The sequence below is a fragment of the Pongo abelii genome, chromosome 18 (assembly GCF_028885655.2).
Source record: "Pongo abelii isolate AG06213 chromosome 18, NHGRI_mPonAbe1-v2.0_pri, whole genome shotgun sequence".
Classification (NCBI taxonomy): domain Eukaryota; kingdom Metazoa; phylum Chordata; class Mammalia; order Primates; family Hominidae; genus Pongo; species Pongo abelii.
In genome coordinates this window covers 34,415,644-34,438,700 of record NC_072003.2, presented here as the reverse complement: position 1 = coordinate 34,438,700, position 23,057 = coordinate 34,415,644, and the positions used below count along the sequence as shown (strand labels likewise).

The window sequence follows — 23,057 nt, the reverse complement described above, 5'->3', positions numbered from 1 at the left end:
ACAATTGCTTCAAAGAGAATAAAATACCTAGGAATCCAACTTACAAGGGATGTGAAGGACCTCTTCAAGGAGAACTACAAACTACTGCTCAATGAAATAAAAGAGGATACAAACAAATGGAAGAACATTTCATGCTCATGGGTAGGAAGAATCAATATCGTGAAGATGGCCATACTGCCCAAGGTAATTTATAGATTCAATGCCATCCCCATGAAGCTACGAATGACTTTCTTCACAGAATTGGAAAAAACTACTTTAAAGTTCATATGGAACCAAAAAAGAGCCCGCATCACCAAGTCAATCCTAAGCCGAAAGAACAAAGCTGGAGGCATCACGCTACCTGACTTCAAACTATACTACAAGTCTACAGTAACCAAAACAGCATGGTACTGGTACCAAAACAGAGATATAGACCAGTGGAACAGAACAGAGCCCTCAGAAATAATGCCACATATCTCCAACTATCTGATCTTTGACAAACCTGACAAAAACAAGCAATGGGGAAAAGATTCCCTATTTAATAAATGGTGCTGGGAAAACTGGCTAGCCATATGTAGAAAGCTGAAACTGGATCCCTTCCTTACACCTTATACAAAAATTAATTCAAGATGGATTAAAGACTTACATGTTAGAGCTAAAACCTAAGAACCCTAGAAGAAAACCTAGGTAATACCATTCAGGACATAGGCATGGGCAAGGACTTCATGTCTAAAACACCAAAAGCAATGGCAACAAAAGCCAAAATTGACAAATGGGATCTAATTAAATGAAAGAGCTTCTGCACAACAAAAGAAACCACCATCAGAGTGAACAGGCAACCTACAGAATGGGAGAAAATTTTTGCAATCTACTCATCTGACAAAGAGCTAATATCCAGAATCTACAATGAACTCCAACAAATTTACAAGAAAAAAACAAACAACCCCATCAAAAAGTGGGCGAAGGATATAAACAGACACTTCTCAAAAGAAGACATTTATGCAGCCAAAAGACACATGAAAAAATGCTCATCACTGGCCATCAGAGAAATGCAAATCAAAACCACAATGAGATACCATCTCACACCAGTTAGAATGGCGAACATTAAAAAGTCAGGAAACAACAGGTGCTGGAGAGGATGTGGAGAAATAGGAACACTTTTACACTGTTGGTGGGACTGTAAACTAGTTCAACCATTGTGGAAGTCAGTGTGGAGATTCCTCAGGGATCTAGAACTAGAAATACCATTTGACCCACCCATCCAATTACTGGGTATATACCCAAAGGATTATAAATCATGCTGCTATAAAAACACATGCACACGTATGTTTATTGCGGCACTATTCACAATAGCAAAGACTTGGAACCAACCCAATGTCCAACAATGATAGACTGGATTAAGAAAATGTGGCACATATACACCATGGAGTATTATGCAGCCATAAAAAATGATGAGTTCATGTCCTTCGTAGGGACATGGATGAAGCTGGAAACCATCATTCTCAGCAAACTATCGCAAGGACAAAAAACCAAACACCGCATGTTCTCACTCATAGGTGGGAATTGAACAAAGAGAACACATGGACACAGGAAGGGAAACATCACACTCTGGGGACTGTTGTGGGGTCGGGGGAGTGGGGAGGGATAGCATTAGGAGATATACCTAATGCTAAATGACGAGTTAATGGGTGCAGCACACCAACATGGCACGTGTATACATATGTAACAAACCTGCACATTGTGCACATGTACCCTAAAACTTAAAGTACAATAATAATAAAATAAATAAAAAAATAAAAATAAGTAAAAAAAAAAAAAAAAAAAAAAAAAGAAATAAAGAATTCTTGGCGCCGGGTACAGTGACTCACACTTGTAATCCCAGCACTTTGGGAGGCCAAGATGGGCGGATCACGAGGTCAGGAGATCGAGACCATCCTGGCTAATGCAGTGAAACCCCATCTCTACTAAAAACACAAAAAAATAGCTGGCGTGGTGGCAGGCACCTGTAGTCCCAGCTACTCAGGAGGCTGAGGCAGGGAAATGGTGTGAACCCAGGAGGTGGAGCTGGCAGTGAGCCAAGATCTCGCCACTGCACTCCAGCCTGGGCGGCAGAGCCAGACTCCGTTTCAGGAAAAAAAAAATAAAATAAAAAATAAAGAATTCTTAATAAAAGCTAAATGAATTTATATCCATTAGACCTGTCATACAAGAAATGCTAAAGGAGTCAGTTCTTTACATTGAAAAATAACATGATGGTAGGGAGGAACACAAAATCATGTAACAGTATAAAGTTTTCTGGTTAAGGTAATAATATATACAAAGTATTTGGTATTATTGTAATAATAGTATATAGAATACTTTTAATTCTGCTATACATTTGAAAAGACAAACACTTTCTCGTGTGTGTGACTGTATGGCTGTCTTTTTAATTTTTTTAATTTACCTGATACAATTCTGTATTATTAATAATTACATGGAAATATAGGATACAAAGACGACAAGAAATTTTCAGTATCTTGTGGAAATGAATACACTACACACACACAGTTTATATATATATATAAACAAACACATTGTGTGTGTGTGGTGTGTATGTGTATATGTATATATATATATATATATGGCTGACACCAAGGGTCCAATTAAAATGCAATTGGCAGCTAGATTAATTTCTAAAAAGGTAATTAAGAAGTCCTAATTGCAATTTATTTTTTGATTCATTTTTGTTTTGTATTACAATCTAGATTATTAGAAAATACACTCATATGAGTATATCATTTATAATATGCTTATAAAGTATTTTAAATAAAAATATTGAGTGGCATTATGCAATCTGTATAACCAATAACTAGGCATTAGAGAGCCTGTTAACTTTGAAATACATACAGGTATGTAGACTTCCTGTTCCTAAATACCACAGTTAGGCACATCTCTCACATTTTCCTTTTACTATGTAATTTTAAGACTTTTTCCTCTTGCTTCTCTAGTTCTTTTAATTGTAATGTTAGGGTGTCGATTTTAGATCTCTCCTGCTTTCTCTTGTGGGCATTTAGTGCTATAAATTTCCACCTACACACCGCTTTAAATGTGTCCCAGATATTCTGCTATGTTGTGTCTTTGTTCTCATTGGTTTCAAAGAACATCTTTATTTCTGCCTTCATTTGGTTATTTACCCAGTAGTCATTCAGGAGCAGGTTGTTCAGTTTCCATGTAGTTGTGCAGTTTTGAGTGAGATTCTTAATCCTGAGTTCTAATTTGATTGCACTGTGGTCTGAGAGAAAGTTTGTTGTGATTTCTGTTCTTTTACATTTGCTGAAGAGTGTTTTACTTCCAATTATGTGGTCGATTTTAGAATAAGTGCAATGTGGTGCTAAGAAGAATGTATATTCTGTTCACTTGGGTTGGAGAGTTCTGTAGATGTCTATTAGGTCTGCTTGGTCCAGAGCTGAGTTCAAGTCCTAGATATCCTTGTTAATTTTCTGTCTCCTTGATCTAATATTGACAGTGGGGTGTTAAGAGTCTCCCATTATTATTGTGTGGGAGTCTAAGTCTCTTCGTAGGTCTCTAAGAACTTGCTTTATGAATCTGGGTGCTCCTGTATTGGGTGCATATATATTTAGGATAGTTAGCTCTTCTTGCTGAATTGATCCCTTTACCATTATGTAATGGCCTTGTTTGTCTCTTTTGACCTTTGTTGGTTTAAAGTCTGTTTTATCAGAGACCAGGATTGCAACCCCTGCTTTTTTTGCTTTCCATTTGCTTGGTAGATCTTCCACCATCCCTTTATTTTGAGCCTATGTGTGTGAAAAGACAACACTTAAAAATAACCGTAAATCTGTGTTAATGGATTCACAATAAAAAGCATATAATTTGTGACCTCAATAAAACACAATAAGGGGACATAAAGAGTCAGGATTTTTGTATGCTACTAAAGTTATCAGGTTAATGCAAATTAATAATTTTAAGACGTTTTGTGTAATATCTATGGTAACCACAAAAATACCTATAGTAGATACACAAAAAGAAATGAGAAAGGAATCAAAATATGCCACTCTAAAAAAAATCAATAAAACACCAAGGAAGACAGCAAGAGGAAAACAGAAACAAAAAAGCTACAAGATCTAAAACAAAAAACAAAAAGCAATGTCATTCCCTTTCAGTAATTACTTTGTATATAAAAAAAATTAAATCATTCAGAAGACAAAATTTGGCTGAAATTCAATAAACAAGATCCGACTATGCTTTCAATAAAAGACCCACTTTAGATACAAAAACACACATGGGCTGAACATGAAAGCATGGAAAAAAGAAATTAAATGCAAAGTAAAATACTATCAGACAAAATACACATTACATCAAAAACTGTCACAAAATACAAGAAAGGGCATTATATAATAATAATAGTGTCCACTCACCAGAAAGCTATAACAAGCATTAGCATATATGCACCTAATGTCACAGCTCCCATATATACATTGTGACCTTTCACAGAATTGAAGCAAGTAGCCAGCAGCATAATAATAGTAGAAGACTTCTATACTCCACTTTCAGTAATGCAAAAATGAACAAACCCAAAAACAGAAAGAATATCAATAAGGAAACAGAAGACTTGAACACTAAAGACAATTAGACTTAACATATGTACATAACTTTTCACCTAACAGCAAAATACACAATGTCTTTAATCACATATGGTACATTATTCCAGATAGACAACTTTTTAAGCCATAAAATGTCTTAACAAATTTAAACAGATGGAAATCACACAAAGTATTATTTTTGACTACAACAGAATAGCTTGAAGTTAAAAATGAAAAGAAAACTGGCAGGCCTACAAATATGTAGAAATTAAACAGTCTCAAACACACACTTAAGAGTTTGAAGACTCAATATTCTTAAGATGTCAATACTATCCAAGGTGATTTACAGATTCGATGTACTCTCTATCAAAATACCAATAGATCTCTTTGCAGAAGTATTAAAATATTCTAAAATATCTATGGAATTTCAAGAAATCAGAAATAGCCAAACAATCTTGGGGGGTAAAAAAGGAGACATCTACTTTCTGATTTTAAAACATATTACAAAGCTACAGTAATCAAAACAGTGTGGTACTCAAAGACAGACAAGTATTATAGATGATGTAAAGATTAGAGAGCCCATAAATCCTCATGTATATAGTAAATTTATCTTCAACAAGGGTTCTAAGAACACACAACGAGGAAAGAACAGTCTCCTCACCAAAGAATGTTAGAAATACTAGAAATTTGCATGGAAAAGAATAAAGTTGAACCTCACTTTGTACCATACACAAACATGAACTTTAAATGAACTGACTTTCTTTTTGTAGCTATTGTGAATGGAATTATGAAATTTTATATCATGCAACTTTAGTGAATTTATTACTCCTAACAGTTTTGTTGTTTCTGGGTGTTTTTTTTTTCTGGTTGTTTTTTTTTTTTGGTGTTTGGTGTTGTGTTCAGGTTTTGTAAATGTAAGATCTTTTTGTCTCTAACAGGAACCATTTAACTTCCTCGTTTCCAATTTAGATGTAAAAGACATCTACTAAGTACTAAAATTAAGATACCTGGCAATGAACATAACTAAGAAGATGAAATATTCCTACACTAAAACTACAAAGCATGGATGAAAAAATAAAATATATGTGAATAAATGAAAAGATATCTTGTGCTCATAGACTGAAAAGATATAATTAAAATGGCCACACTACCCCAAATGATCTATGGATTTAATGCAACTCTGATCAAAAAGTCACCAGCATTCTTCACAGAAATAGAGAAAAAAATTCTAAATTTATATGGAACCACAAGGGACCCTGAATAGCCAAAACAATCCTGAGCAAAAAGAATAAATCTGGAGACAATACAATACCTTACGTCAAAATTTACGACAAAGCTACAGTAAGCTAAACAGTATTGTACTGGCACCAAAACAGACATATAGACCAATATGCCTGCTGAGCCAAAAAAATGCATTCATGCATCTAAAGCAAACTGATTTTCAAAGGTGCCAAGAATACACTTTGGGGAAAAGACAGTTTCCTCAAGAAATGATGCAGGAAAAATTGAATATCCATACGCAGAAGAATCAGACTACACCCCTACCACTCACCATATACCAAAAAAATCAACTCAAACTGGATTAAAGAATTAAATGTAATCAGCCCAAACTATTTCATAGTTTGCATAGGGCATTTGCATACAGCAAATGCTTTGCAACAGACTTGGAAAATATTTTTCAAATAAGACTTCAAAAGCATGGCCAGTTGCAGTGGCTCATGCCTGTAATCCCAATGCTTTGGGACGCGAAGGTGGGAGAATCATTTGAGGTCAGGAGTTTGAGGGCATCCTGGGCCACATAGTGAGATCCTGTCCCTAAAAAAAAATGTTTTAAATTAGCTGGGTGTGGTGGCACATGTCTATAGTAAACCTACTCAAGTGGACAAGACAGGAGCATCACTTGAGCCCAGGAAATCAAGCCTGCAGTGAGCTATGATCATGCTACTTCACTCTAACCTGGGTGACAGAGTGAGACCCTGTTTCTTAAAAATAAAGACTTCAAAAGCACATATAACAAAAGAAAAAACAAATATAATTACATCCTACTAAAAAGAGTTTAAATACAAAATGAAAATACTAACAGAGTGAAAAGACAACCTAAACAATGTGAGACAATATTTGCAAACTATACATATGAAAAGGTGTTAATATCTAGATCATATAAGAAGCTTTAAGATTTCAAGATAATAAAAACATATAACCAAATTTTAAAATGTGTGGAAGACCTTACTAGACATTCTCAAAAGAAGAAATACGAATGGCCAACAGGTACATAAAAAATGCTCAAAATCATTAATCACACAGGAAATGCAAATCCAAACCCAGTGGGACCCCCTCACTCCAGTTTCAATGGGTATAATCAAAAAGACAAAATATAATAACAAAAATGTGTTGGTGAGGAGGTGAAGAAAAGGAAAGCATAAACACTGTTGGTGGAATTATAAATTAGTATAGCCACTATAGAAAATGGTATGAAGATTCCTCAAAAAATCATCAAACATAGAGGTACCATACGATCCAGCAATTCCACTACTGGGTGTATATCCCCAAAGAAAGGAAATCAGAGTTTGACAAAGATATCTGCATTCCCATGTTTATTGCAGCACTATTTATAATAGCCAAGATAGAAAACCAATTCAAGTGTACAGCAGCAGATAAATAATGAAAATGTGCTGTACATACATACTATTAAATACTTTTCGGCCATTAAAAAAGAATAAAATCCTGTCATTTGAAACAACATGGATGGACTTGGAGAATCTCATGTTAAGTGAAATAAGCCATATGTAGAAAAATAAATACTTTGTCTGCCAATGTCTGGCCGCGGGCTGCCTTCGTCAGTTCCCGAGCTCACCCAGAGCTCGCACCCACCTGCTAGACACTGCAGAGCCTCCTTGCCTGCTCCCATGGCAAGCAAGATGATATGAGAGGTGACGTCGGCCATCAGCGAAGCAGAAGGCCCCCTGGGAGGAAGTGGGAGCCATGGGTCCGGCTCCCCTTCACAGCCAGATGCAGATTCATATTTTGAACGGTGGATGGTCTGCATGCTAGAAGGAAGAGGCTGTCTTCTTGACACACTGAGATTCCAGAAATGCTGGCACTAACCCAGGGGAAATTACATGAGGTTGGTCATGAAAGAGATTCCTTGCAGAGACAGCTCAATACTCCACCTCCATAGGAGTTCATGGCACTTACTAAAGAAGTCAATGTATGCAGGGAACAGCTCCTTGAAAGGAAAGAAGAAACTGCTGAAAAATGAAAGCAGAAAGGAACACCACCAGGCTGCTATTAGAGCATTTGGAATGCCCTGTCTCCAGGCATGAGTGGTATCTTAGGATGACAGTGGTGAAGAAACAAATGCAGTCTCCAGCAGGCATGTCCAGCGAAGCTGAAGTGCTGAAAGCACTGAAGTCATTATCTGAACAGCACAAAGCTCTGGATGAAAAGGTGAGAGCGCAATTATGAGCAGCACTTGAAAGATGTAGTTTGTTAGAAGAAGAATTAGGTGTCACACACAAAGAGCTAATGATTCTTAAAGAACAGAATAGTCAGAAAAAAAAAAAAAAAAACACTAACAGGTGGAGTGCTTAACATAAACCATGAACAAGAAAATACACCAAACATGAATGGAAAGAGATCTTCTGATGGTTCTTTAAGCTATGAGGAAGACCTTGCTAAAGTAAGTGAGGTCCAAGAAATCATAAACAGTCAAGGAAGCAGAGCCAAATGAAAGAGCACCTGGCTGCCCTCTCCAGTCATGTGACAGAGCTGGAAGAGGATCTGAAAGATTTTCATCAAATCTAGGAAAGATTTCATCAAATTTGAAGAAATGAACTCCAAATTGCAAGAAGATGTCCATAAAGCCATGGCCCAAAAGGAAGACATGGAAGAGAGAATCACTACTCTTGAAAAATGAGACCTTGCTGGTCGACCTTAGACATTGCCCTTGGCCAAGTGGCAGGCTTGCTGATCATGGTCCTGGCTACAGAACAAAACTTGCCACATCCCACTGTAGACTTAGCTATAATCCACTTGGCCTTTGTCCTGTCACTAGGACCATCTGCCAAGAACCGAGGACAACTTATACCCACCTAAGTCTTAGGTGACATACATGCAGAATTTCTGTGACACATGAATCAGGCAAAACCCACCTTCTTCACCTCTCACCCATGGTCTGGAAAAAAAGTCCTGCCCACACAGAGATTCTCAGGGAAAAAAATCTATCTGTGGTTCTATACATAGGACCATCAACAATTATCTGAATGTGGACCTGAAGTGGCACTGTAACCTGGCTCCAGCTGCATGCAGCCACAGTTTGGAGCAGTTATGCTTCATCTGAGACCTCCCTGAAGGCACACACATCTGTGCCCATAAAGGCATGCCTGCTAACATTAGTCTCATTGTGAATCTTAAAGCTCTGTAACCTAGGTGACTTGGGTGCTGCTAAAGGTATTCAGTTTAATAAGGGAAGCAGACCATAAAAGTTCAGAAAATTTGCAGCCTAACAATGCAATAGAAAAGAAAATCCCATTTTCTGAGAAGAAATTCAAGCCAGCTGCAGATATTTCCATAAGTAACAAGGAGCCAAATGTTAATCACCAAGATAATGGGGAAAATGTCTCCAGGGCATGTCAGAGGTCTTCACGGCAGCCCCTCCCATCACAGGCCCAGGGGCCTAGGAGGAAAAGGTGGTTTCCTGGGTCAGGCTCTGGGTCCCCATGCTGCATGCAGCCTAGGGACTTGGTGCCCTGCATCCCAGCGGCTCCAGCAGTGGCTGAAAGGGGCCAACACAGAGCTCAGGCTGTGGCTTCAGAGGGTGCAAGCCCCAAGTCTTGGCAGCTTTCACGTGCTGTTGAGCCTGCGAGTGTACAGAAGTCAAGGATTGGGGTTTGGGAACCCCCGTTTAGATTTCAGAGGATACACAGAAACGCCTGGATGCCCAGGCAGAAGTTTGCTGCAGGGGCAGGGCCCACAGGGAGAACCTCTGCTAGGGCAGTGCAGAAGGGAAATGTGGAATTGGAGCCCCCACACAGAGTCCCTACTTGGGCACAGCCTAGTGGAGCTGTGAGAAGAGGGCCACTGTCCTCCAGACCCCAGAAGAGTAGATACACTGACAGCTTGCACTGGACACCTGAAAAAGCTGCAGACACTCAATGCCAGCCAGTGAAAGCAGCCAGGAGGGTGGCTATGCCCTGCAAGGCCACAGGGGCAGAGCTGCCCAAGGCTGTAAGAGCCCCCCTCTTGCATCAGCGTGACCTGGATGTGAGACATGGAGTCGAAGGAGATCATCTTGGAGCTTTAAGATTGGACTGCCCCGCTGGATTTCGGACTTGCATGGGGCTTATAGCCCCTTTGTTTTGGCCAATTTGTCCCATTTGAAATGGCTACCCAATGCCTGCACCCCCAACGTATCTAGGAAGTAACCAACTTGCTTTTGATTTTACAGGCTCACAGGCAGAAGGGACTTGCCTTGTCTCAGATCAGACTCTGGACTATGGACATTTGCGTTAATGCTGAAATTAGTTAGGACTTTGGGGGACTATTGGGAAGGCATGATTGTGTTTTGAAATGTGAGGACATGAGATTTGGGAGAGGCCGGGGCGGAATGATATGGTTTGGCTCTGTCCCCGCCCAAATCTTATCTTGAATTCCCATGTGTTGTGGGAGGGACCTGGTCGGAGGTAATTGAATCATGGGGGCAGGTCTTTCCTGTGCCAATCTTGTGACAGTGAATAAGTCTCACGAGATCTGATGGTTTTATAAAGGGGAGTTTATCTGCACAAGCTCCCTCTCTTTTTGCCTGCTGCCATCCATGTAAGACGTGACTTGCTCCTCCTTGCCTTCCACTGTGATTGTGAGGCCTCCCCAGCCACATGGAACTGTAAGTCCATTAAACCTCTTTCTTTTGCAAATTACCCAGTCTTGGGTATGTCTTTATCAGCAGTGTGAGAACAGACTAATACACCATCCAAGACCACCTCAGCCTGGATTTTGTTGTCCATGTCATTATCAGCATTTTGGTCAAAACCATTCAACAAGTCTCTACGGAGTTCCAAACTTTCCCACATTTTCCTATCTTCTTCTGAGCCCTCCAAACTGTTCCAACCTCTGCCTGCTACCCAGTTCCAAAGTTGCTTCCACATTTTCAGGTATCTATCTTTTCAGCAGCACCTCACTCTACTGGTACCAATTTACTGTATTAGTCCGTTTTCATAACTGCTGATAAAGACACAGCCAAGACTGGGCAATTTACAAAAGAAAGAGGTTTAGTGGACTCACAGTTCCACATGGCTGAGGAGGCCTCACAATCACGGTGGAAGGTGAAAGGCACATCTCACATGGCAGCAGACAAGAGAAGAGAGCGTGTGCAGGGAAACTCTCCTTTATAAAACCATCAGATCTCGTGAGACTTATTCACCATCACAAGAATAGCACAGGAAAGACCCACCCCATCATTCAATTACCTCCCACTGGGTCCCTCCCACAGCATGTGGGAATTGTGGAAGCTACAATTCAAGATGAGATTTGGGTGGGGACACAGCCAAACCATATCAAATGCTAATGAAAAACACAAAAAAAGTTAAAAGTATAAATGTCACTGGAAATGGTAAATACATAGTGAAATTCAGAATACACTAATACTGTAACGTTAGTGTACAAATCACTTTTAACTCTAGTATAAAAGCTACAAAATAAAAGCATTAAAATAAATATAGCTACAATAATTTGTTAATGAATACACAGTATAAAATGTTATAAAGTATAACATATATAGTAATAAAATGTGTGAAAGGGAGAAAAAATGTGGAGTTTTTTTCTATGGATAGATGTTAAATTGTTATCATCTTAAACTAGACCTTTATAAATATAAGATATTTTATCTAAGTCTCATGATAACCTCTAGGAAAAAACTGTAGTAGATACACAAATGGAAAAAGCCATCAAAACAAAAACAACAAAAACAAATCCAAAAATTGACAGAAGACAGCATGAGAAAAAAAGAAACTATAAAACAGAAAACAACAAAACTAAAATTGTAAATCCTTATGTATCAATAATTACTTTACACACAAAGAGATTAAATTATCCAATAAACAGATACTGGTATAGACTGAATGTCACCTCCAAAATTTAGGATAAAATTTAATACCCATTGTGATGGAATTAAGAGGTGGGATCTTTAAGAAGTGGTTAGGCCATTGGGACTCTGCCCTCATGAATTAATGTCCTTATGGGAGTGTGTTAGTTATCACAAAAGTGAGTCTTATAAAAGGGAGCTCTCTTCTCCCTCAGGCCTTTGGCCATGTTATTATGCAGCGAAAAGGCCTTCACCAGATAACAGTGTCATTTTCTTTGCCTTCCAAGCTTCTGGAATCATGAGCCAAATAAACTTCCCCTGTTTATAAATTAGCCAATCTGTGGTATTCTATTATAGAAAATAAAACAGACTAGAATAAACACAGAGTGGCTAAATGAATTTTTTAAACTAACACTATGCTGCTTACAAAAGACTCACTTTTGACTTAAGGACAAACATAAACTTAAAGAATAGAAACCATAGTGCATGCAAACAACAACCAAGAGTCAGGAGTGGTTGTTGTTTATATTAGACAAAACAGACTTCCATGCAAAAATCTGTCACAAGAGGAAAGGAGTTCACCACATGATGATAAAGAAGTTAATTTGTTAAGAGAATATAGAAATTAAAAGTATGTATGCACTCAACACTGGAGCACCCAAATACATAAAGCAAACGTTAACATACCTGTGGTGAGAAAATGAAATGCAATAACAGGGAACTTCAATGTCCTATTTACAACAAAGCATGGAATATTTAGAGAGAAAACTAATAAAAAAAAGAGTTCACCTGTATAACACCATAAACTAAATAGACAATATTTTATCAAACAGTATGAGAATATACATTCTTCTCAAGAATACATGGAATATTCTCCAGGACAGATCATATGTTAAACCAAAAATAGAAAACAAGTCTTTTTAAATTTAAGATTAAAATTATATCAAGTTTTTGATCATAATGGTGTAAAACTAGAAAATCAACAGCAGGAGGAAAACTAGAAAGCTCACAAATGTGTGTGATACAGTGTGGATGTTTTGTCTCCCACCACAAAACTCATGTTGAAAAGTAATCCCCAATCTTGAAGGTGGAACCTAATATGGGGTGTTTGAATAATAGGGGCAGATCCCTCAAGAATTCTTTGGTGCTGTCCTTGATAGTGAGATCTTATGAGATCTGTTTGTTTAAAAGTGTGTAGCACCTTCCAACTCAGTCTCGTGCTCCTGCTCTTGCCATGTGACTGCCTGTTCTCCCTTTACCAACTGCCCTGATTGCAAACTTACTGAGGCCCTCGCCAGAAGCCAAGCAGATGATGGTGCCATGCTTCTGTACAGCCTGCAGAACTGTAGGCCAATTAAATCTCTTTTCTTTAGAATAGACTAATACAGTGTTGACATTAAACAACATGCTTCTGAACAACCATGAAATCAAAAGGGAAATAAAAAATTATCTTGATACAAATGAAATTGGAAACACAAGAAACCAAAACTTCTGAGATGTAACAAAAGCAGTTCTAAGACAGAAGTATAAAATGATAAAGTTCTACAATAAGGAAAACAAAGATCTCAAATAAGCAATCTAACTGTAATCCTCAAGGAGCTTGATCAAGAAGAACAAAATAATCCCAATGTTGGCGTAATTATGGAAATAATAATAATTAGAGCAAAAAGAGAGAGAGACTAGAAAAACAAAAAATATCAAAAAACTAAGAGTCTTTAAAAAAAAACAAAATGAACAAACTTTTCCTAGATTATCCAAGGGAAAAAAGAAAGAGGACTCAAAAAGTTATTAATGGAAAAGTAGTCATTTCAGCTGATATCACAGAAAGAGAAAAAATAAGAAACTATTATGAACAATTACAAACAAAAAAAGATAACTTAGAAGAAACTGATTCTTAGAAAGAACACCACACTGTGAAGAAACAGAAATACCCAAAAGACTAATAATGAGAAAGAAGACAGAAGTACTCAGAAATCTCCCAATTTAAAAAAAAAAAGCCCATGACCAAATGACTTCATGGGTAAACTGTATCAAGCATTTAAAGAAGAAATGTCAACACTTTTCAAACTCTTCCAAAAAACTGAAAGAAAAAAGCACTTTCAAACTCATTTTATGAGGTCACCAACATCTCATACTGAAGCCAGATAAGGACACTACAAAAAAGGAACAAAACAATATTCCTTATAAAGATACAAGCAAAAATTCTCAACAAAATACTAGATACCAAATTCAAAAACACATTAAAAGGATCAGACATCATTATCAAGTAGGATTTATCCCTGAGATGCAAGAATGTTTTAACATACACAATTTAAATGATATATCACAATAAGAAAAAGATGAAAATCATATAATCCTCTCAAAAAATTTATTAAAAGCCTATAACAGAAGTAAATACATTTTCATAATAAAAACTCCAAACAACATACATACAAAAGTATCCATCTCAACAGAGTAAACAGTGAAATGCTGAAAGTTTCCTCTACTATCAGAAACAAGACAGGGGTGCCCAATTTCAACACTTCTATTCAACATAGTAGTGAGAAATCAAGCCAGAACAATTAGGTAAGAAAAAGAAACAAAAAGGCATTCAAATCGGGAATAAAGAAGTAAAATTCTTGCTGTTTACAGACGAAGGGATTTTAAGACACAGAAAACCATAAAGACTATACCAAACAAACAAAAAATAGAGCTAATATATCCATTCAGTAAAGTTGAGGCCACAAAAATATACAAAAATTAGTTGCATTTCCATATACTAACAATAAACTGAGAAAAAAGCTACAAAAAAATCTGATTTATAATAGTATCAAAAATTTTTTTTAAATTTTATAACTTCATTTAACAAAAGAAGTGAAAGATCTGTCCAGTAAAATCTATAAAACACTGATGAAAGTAATTGAAAAAGACACAAATGGAAAAATATCCCTTCTTCATGGATTGGAAAAAATAATATTGCTAAAATGTCCATACTTCACAAAATGATTCACAGATCCAATGAAATCTGTATTAACATTCTAATGGCATTTTTCACAGAAATAGAAAAAATTATAAAACTTCTATGGAATCACAAATAACTCCAAATAGCCAATGCAATCTTGAAAAAGAAGAATAAAGCTAGAGGCATCACACTTCTTCATTTCAAACTATTACACAGCTATACTAATCAAGAGTATGGTACTGACGTAAAAACAGACACATAGACCAATGGAATAGAATACAAAAACCAGAAAGAAACCCATGTGCATACAGTCAATTATTACTTTGACAAGGGCACCAAGATACACAAAGGGGAAGTATAGTCTCTTCAACAAATAATGCTGAAAAAAAGTAGTCATATGCAAAAGAATAAAATTTACTTATAGCATGTACAAAAATTAACTCAAAAGAATTAACACTTAAATGCAAAACCAGAAACTGTATAACTTCTAGAAAAAAGCATAAGGAACAATCTCTTTGACACTGGCCTTGGCAATAATTTTTCTGGCTATCACATCAAAAAATCACAAGCAACAAAAAGCAAAAAATAAAAACAAGTAGCATTAAATCAAACAAAAAAGTGTGTGCACAGCAAAGAAAACACAGAACATGAAAAAGCAACCAGGGATTGGGAGAAAATAGATCTGATAAGAGTTTTATATCCAAAATATTAAGAATCTCACACAATTTGATAGCAAAAAAAAAAAAAAATAGTAAATCTGACAAAAATTTGCAAAGGACTCAAGTAGACATTTCTCAAAATATGACATGGAAGTGGCAAACAAGTTTATAAAAAGGTTCTCAATGTTATTATTCATCAGGAAAATGAAAGTAAAACCTTAATGAGATATCACCTCACACTTGTTAGTATAACTGTTGTCAAAGAGTCAATAAATAAATATTCACACTTATTAGAATGACTGCTGTCAGAGTCAAGAAATATTAAGAGTCAGAGTGTGGAGAAAAGAAAACCCTTGTACACTGTCAGTGGAAATGTAAATTGATTCAGCCATTATGAAAAATGGCATGAAGGCACTTCAAAAAAAATTAAAAATAGTATTATATGAACCTTCAATGCTACTTCTAATTGTATAACCAAAGGAAATAAAATCATATGTCAAAGATATATCTGTACCCCTATGTTCATAGCCAACTATTCACAATATATACAATATTATTCAGACATAATGAAGAAGGTACTGCAATTTCTGACAATATGGATGAATAAACAAGGTAGACATTATGGTAACAAGTACAAACTTTCATTTACAAGATAAATTCTGAATATCTAATGTACAGCATTGTAAATATAGTTAATGATACTCTATAGTAGCAGTACCCAACCTTTTCAGCAGCAGGGACCAGTTTTATGGAAGACAGTTTTTCCATGGATGGAGGTCGAGTCAGGGGTGGTTTTGGGATGAAGCTGTTTTACCTCAGATCATCAGACATTAGACAGATTCTCATAAAAAGCACACAACCTAGATCTTTTGCATGCACAATTCACAAAAGGGTTCACACTCCTATGAGAATCAAATGCTGCTGCTGATCTGAGAGGAAGCAGCAATCAGGCAGTAATGCTCGCTGGCCCAATGGTCACACCTCCTGCTGTGTGATCGGATTCCTCACAGGCCACAGACCAGTACTATAGACCCCTGCACTATAGTATACTTGAGATTTGTTAACAGTGTACATCTTAAGAGTTCTCACCACACACACAAAAATTGGCATCTAATGTGAGATGACTGATGTGGTAATTAACTTTGCTGTGTTAGTCATTACACAATGTGTATGTATACCAAATCATCAAGATGTACCCTTTAAATAGATAATATTTATATTTGTGGAAAGAATCATATGTCTAGAAAGAAAAAAAAGGAACTAAAGGACACATTCTCAGTAAGCTTCATACTGAACCAGACAAAATTATAGAATGATAGTTATTAAGATATAAGGCAACAGTTTAGAGTTTATTATATACTGGACAATGTTCTAAGCTCCCCATAGACAAAAGTTTAGATAAGAATTCTACATAATAAGTAATACACATTAAACTATTTTACATTTGTGGAATCTGTGCCTACAGAGTTTAAATTTCTTATCGTAGCTCAGGTAAGGAAAAATGAGAAGTTGAAGTGAAACATAAGATTAGATTTTCTTAGATTTGGGAAGATGCCTTGTATTTTGATAAAATTAGTGCATCTTAATTTCTATAGGATCACCTCGGAAACCACATAGGATTAAAAATTAATGTATCAGAAAATATGTGACATCTATCCACAGAATTCCTGAGACTTCTGAAAAAAATTCCACTGTCCATCACTCTCCTCACACACTTCTGACATGAGGCAAAACCAGAACTTTGGAAGTGGTTTCACATAGAGGTAGAAACATGCACAGACTTTCCCAGAGCCCCCAAATCAATGGAAGAACAGGCAGATGACGCAGGCCCTCACAGGCCAAGAGGAGCACTTTGGCTGTCACTGTGAGTAGGATGGTGGATCACAGAAGGGGAAGGAGAATCATCAGATAATTTAAGAATATGAGACAGAAGATGTCCCTCTGTGACAGCAGCAAGAGAAAGAAATAAACCCAGGTGTCTCAAAAATCATTTCCATGGGAGAACTCCCCAATCCACACTTCAAGGTCTGGTTCTTTCTTGACCGCTGGACCTCTTGCCCATGTCGTCTACTTCATTCGCTCCCACCTACCTGGCTGGATGGCTACTGTCTCCTCACTCTTCACATTCCAGGGCTCTTTCCTTTGCTCCAAAAAGGTGATCAGGTCCGGCTTAGAGACAACGAGACCTGTTTTATTGGAAAAATTCACATGACTCTTACTGAGGGTTCTTTTTATTTTTTATTTTTATACTTTTTTTTGGCCCCACAGGACAGGATTAATTTCTAACTTAGTACTGTGCTCAGTAGAAAAAAGAAGACATTATAGAAGATTCTTGAAAAGTAGTTCTCAAAATACTGTTTCCTACCAGCTTCTTTAGAATATTTAGGAAGAATTTTAAATCTGGGGATCTTGAGCTTCTCCTGCAAATCTGACTGAATCAAAAACAAACATAAAAAAATTGGATTTTAAAGTGTAAGCAACAACAGTTTATGTCAACCAATTTCTAGAATCACGACTAGAGTGAAACTTGTACATCACCTCAAATAAAAAGGCAAATGTCAAAATCAAACATTATGAAATTTTTTCTACATCAACAAAACCCCTATTTTTTTTCCTGAAAACAAGAATCTAAAACTAACTCATACAAAGCACAAGATCCCAAGGGACATTCTGAAAAGAAAAGAAATAAAACTCTTAGTTATTAGATATTCTGAAGGCAAGTTATCCTCACCCAGAGAGACCAGGTTTCTGTAGTTTTCTAACATCACATCCTGATACAAATTCTTCTGAGCTGGTTCCAGGTGTTCCCACTCCTCCAAAGAGAATTCTACGGCCACATCCCTGAATGTCAACAGTCCCTGAAATAAAAATAAAGAATACACTGACCATGTGGCCATGGCAGAGTTCTTCATTTGTCCCAAGATGAAATTACAGTTATTGGTTCTGACTTATATGAGTGACCTGAATTATTCAGTAAGATCATTTTTAACACAGTAATATTTTCTAATGTAGTCTCAAACTCTGTGGAAAGAGAATAACATAAAATCCACAAAACTAGTGTAGATATTTATGTCGAATGTAAAATATAAAACTAAGGCATCAACACAGGAATATACATTTTTGGGTGCTATATTTACATCATCCAGAATCAGCTGTGTATAATTCTCAGGTGCAAAAGTCATGGTGACTTAGAGGCATACTTCTCAAATTGTATAGTATACAACAATAAACTGGAGATCTTCTTCAAAGGCAGAGTCTGATTCAGGAGATCTAGATTTTGAGTTTGTCCATTTCTATATTTTTAATTTTTAATTTTGACACAGGGTCTCGCTCTGCCACCCAGGCTGGAGTGCAGTGGTGGAATCTTGGCTCACTGCAGCCTCGACCTCCTGGGCTCAGGCGATCCTCCTGTTTCAGCCTCCTGAGTAGCTAAGGCTACAGGCATGAGCCACCATGGCTGGCTGAGTGTCTGCATGTCTAACAAGTTCACCAGTAGTGTTAATGCTTCAGGCCCCGAAGCCACTTTTGAATAGCAGAGAGGTCGAACACTGAGGAAAGAATTCAGGCATGATGTGAAACTGAGAGTTTTATGAAATTTACAAGTTATAACAGCTAGAATGGTAGTAATCCTTTTTGAACATACATTATATATCAGATATCATCCTAACAGTTGTTTACATATATAAAACCCAATAAATAATCTATGAGAAAAATTATATCCTTCCTCTTACATAAAAATTATTTTCCAAATATTTGCTATATAGTAGTTTGTATTTTGCCTCAGTTTATCTGATTTAGAATTTATCTCAAAGGGACATACAGGCCAATATACAAGAGACAACCTTAACAGAATGTTCACAGAAGATTTCGTAACTGAGTAATGAAAACAAGTTAAGAAAGCAGCCACACAATAGTGATCAAATAATGCTTTCATTTTATGTGCGTGTGTACACATAATGGTAACTATATACACATTAAAAGTAAGAGAATATTTCTATGTAAATAAAATTTAAAAATATTTTAAATTGTATAAAAACTATAAAACTCTTTGTGGGTGATGCCTTTTCTGTGATGCCTTTATAAAGACCAATACCTACAATGAAATAAAGTAAAAGCTCTTGTTTCTGAGTCTGGTATTTTTTTTTCAAGTTTTTGTTATGTTTATTCTATGTGCTATTATATATTTTAGAATTTTAAGACAATAGACATATTTGTTATATGTTAATTCTTGTTCTTTCTCTGAAAATATACAGAATAAATAAGCATATGCTTGTGACATGAGATGAAATAGAATGGAAACCTACAGAACTGAGACCTGCTTCAGAACTTCCAGTCTTAAAAGCTGTTATCTCCTGTCAACAAATGTGAGAGCCTTTACTCTGCAAAGAAAGCTACAAGCAAAGGGAAACCAAAAAGAAATGGGAGTCTCTGGATTAAATGTGACGGTTTATACACATCACTCAGTAAATCCTCCCTCCTAGATACTCATTACAAAGAGAAAAATGATTAACTTTATAGCGAAGGAATCTGACAGAGAGCACCTGAACCAAGTGAATGAAGTTAGCATCGTCTGTAGTAAGACAAATTGGTATCAGTGCTAATGCACAGATGGGCCCATAATCATTGCTGTCATATGGGTGGAAGGGAAAAGTAAATCATATAATCTTAATATAATCATAAAAAAAATCTGTGAGGGAAGATACAGGTGGCCATAGATCTTCAAACTGGCCATGTGACCCTACTTAGAAGCCTGAGCTGAGAATCACTTAGCTAAGCATTGCCTCTCAAGGTTCAATACACATACATATCATTTGGTATTCTGAGCCCCCTCTAAGTAATGTGATTCTGCAGGTTTGGAAAGTTTCCATGAACTGGCTTCTTTAACAAGTCCCATCAATGCTGATGTTGCTCCTCCTAGACCCATTATCAATAGCACTCACCTAGAGGAAGCAGACACAGCACACAGTCCCTTACACCCAATACTCTAATCACAACAAAAATACTTTTCGTTCACAGCGAGGACCACCAACCACTGTTCTGAAAGATCACATCCTTTGCCAGCCATGTAAAGTCTACAGATACAGAGACTGGAAAAGACAGTTATGTCTACATCAGCATTTGGAAAACAGCATGGATACATGCATTAAAGCAGTGTTTATTGAGCTTGCACTATGTGCTCACAGTATGTACTATGCTAGGAACATCACATGGTGTGAGTTAAGCCATATAAACCCCTGGGATGTGGGTCCTACGTATCCCATAATTCCCAGCAGGATTTAGATAATGGCCCAGCCTTTCTATTTCTTCTTGTTTCCCTGTCACTATAAAAGCTAACTATAGACAGATGAGAGGGATACAGAAAGGAAGGAGTCAAGTTTAGTTCACAAGAATTTCTCCACTGAGCACGGTGGCTCACACCTGTAATCCCAGCACTCTGGGAGGCCAAGATGGGTGTATCACTTGAGTTCAGGAGTTCAAGACCAGCCTGGTCAACATTGTGAAACCCTGTCTCTACTAAAAACACAAAAATCAGCTGTGCATGGTGGCACACCTGTAATCCCAGCTACTCGGGAGGCTGAGGCAGGAGAATCACCTGAACCAGGAAGGCAGAGGTTGTGTGAGCCGAGATGACACTATTCCAGCCTGGGCAACAGAGTGAGATTCGGTCTCAAAAAAAAAAAAAAAAAAAGAAGAAGAAGAAGAAAAAGAATTTCTCATTATTCTCTTTATATCTTTACACTGACTTTGTTACAACTTGTGGAGCAACTACTGGATCTGCAGAAATGAAAAAGAGGTTGCCAGGTGGAATGTTTCTAAAGGTACTGGTTTCAATAAGAAAAAAGTTTAATTTTCAAATAATTTTGAAAAAGTGAGTCCTTTGCTCCCATTTACCTGCTTTTGGGTTTGGGGAAATTGTGAGCACCACCTCTGAAGAGATAGCAGCAGCGGCCACCCAGAAGTCTGATCTCCTCTAGTCAGTTCTATGAGGGGAGGCTCCAGGGTAGGGACAGACCTGGACCAGGCTCAGAAGAGGGCGGATTTGGGCAGAGCTGGGGTAGGGGCTGGGCTAGGCTTCTCATCTCTACATTGCTGCTTTATTTTCAGTTGTCTTTCCTAAGCCTGACCAACAAGAACTTGACTCCCATGGTTTGCCTTGTTTTAATAGTTTAAGCTTCATCCTATTTTGCAGCATGCGACAACAAGCAATTTAACCAAAATACATAGGGCTTTCTAGGAAAATTATATTAGTAGCTACATAATTACATTTAACAAGAAAAAAGCAATATAAATAATAATTATAATAACAACTCTTTTGCCATGGGTGGCCCTTCAGGTGGTGACATCAGAACTCACAACATAAGGGCAGTGTCTCAAATCAAGCCCAAGTTCCCTGTACATCTCCATTCTTGCTCCTGACCACATGATGTTGAATTCAACCATTATCCGTCTGCTTTGGACTGAAAGTTCCTGGATGGCAGAGACTATGGCTGCTGCATCTGTTTTCCTAGTGGCCATATGAAATGGAAGCAATTGGTTTACCTATCAGTATGAGTCTCCAGGCCTCCTCCTTGTATTTCACCCACACATTAGAAAACTGGAGCAACTCCCACTTGGATACCAAATAAGGAGATTCCTTCTGTTAAAAAAGAAACAAACCCTGATGACTCATTCTTCTCCCTCTGAGACGGAAGCAAGATTATCTCATTGTCAGCCTGTCCCCTGCCTGCACAGGATATATAGCCAAGTGTCCCCTAGGTGCTGGTGAAAGAGTCCCCGGTAACTGTGTGATGGAAACCCAATAGTGATTCAGGCAGGAAAGACTCAAGTTGTCCTTGTGGAACCAGAACAGAAAATTGAGTTGTCATAGCAGGGCCACAGATCCAGGATCCAGATATGTTATTACCTATACCTGATCAGCTAACTCTTGGGTACAAGAAAGGACAAGATTACCCTACTCCAGTAACACAGCTCACAGGTAGGCATAGTTTTACTCATGGCTCTGGACAGTGGTGGCCCCACCCTCCCTCTGCTAAGGTGCTGCTTTACACTTACAGATTCTGCCACAAGATTCTGTTTATAAAAAGGAACCCCTCACAGAACTGCTGTAGCTCACTGGACAAGGTCTTGAAAACTCTGGGGGCCTCACTCCAAAAGTAGGGCTTTACAAAATCCATGTTGATCTCTCACAATGCAGAAAATGTCCCCTGGATTTTCTATATATGCTGAGTCCAAAGTCTGGCCCTGTCTTGTGGATCCCAGGTGGAGACCAGCCTTTATGTGCAGACCCCAGGTGGAATCAACCTGGCTCTGCAATTCTTGTGTGTTGCTGTGAAGAAAACTAGAGGAGACAGACCCTCAGGAAGGCTGCTCTCACACATCCTGGAGAACCCCAGGATCTAGGTTCAGAATTTGCAGCTGCAGATTTAGGTGCTGGTGGCGCAGGGAAGTGGCATGCAGCTTCTGCACATTCATGGGCATTTGGGCAAGAGGATGAGGGGAATGTTGAGATTCTCAGGCCTATTCAATGTATGTTTGTGCCTGGTTGGTTTCCACCCCCATGGTCTCTGAATCAGTTTCAGGTCTGAAGATGCCAGGGGCATGGAAAGAAAGACAGAGCTGGAATGGCTAACTGATGCCCTGTGAACTTATTTTTATAGAAATCTAGTCAAACTGTTCTAGAAGCGACTGAAGATCCCAAGTAAGCAGAGAGACCATTCTGCCTGCAGATTTTGGGGGCAATGGGCACTTTGCTGCACAAATGTGAGTTGTGAACAGAAATCAAAGAGGGAAAGGACCCACTGGAGTGAAGTCTTACAGGC

General features: G+C 37.7%; 1 protein-coding gene across 4 annotated transcripts in view; it reads right to left on the bottom strand.

Moving 5' to 3' along the window:
* Nucleotides 1-23,057, bottom strand: part of ZNF267 (zinc finger protein 267) — a 43,569-nt gene that overhangs the window by 14,724 nt on the left and 5,788 nt on the right. For 3 of the 4 annotated variants that reach the window (XM_002833990.5, XM_054533826.2, XM_054533825.2), the window contains exons 2-3: nucleotides 17,969-18,095; nucleotides 17,328-17,423 (exon numbers count right to left, since the gene is read on the bottom strand). In XM_002833990.5, coding sequence (XP_002834036.1) covers nucleotides 17,328-17,423; nucleotides 17,969-18,095 — 223 coding nt within the window. Of the gene's footprint in view, nucleotides 1-17,327; nucleotides 17,424-17,968; nucleotides 18,096-21,777; nucleotides 21,875-23,057 lie in introns of all 4 variants that reach the window. The other variant, XM_009236387.4, reaches the window with a different exon arrangement.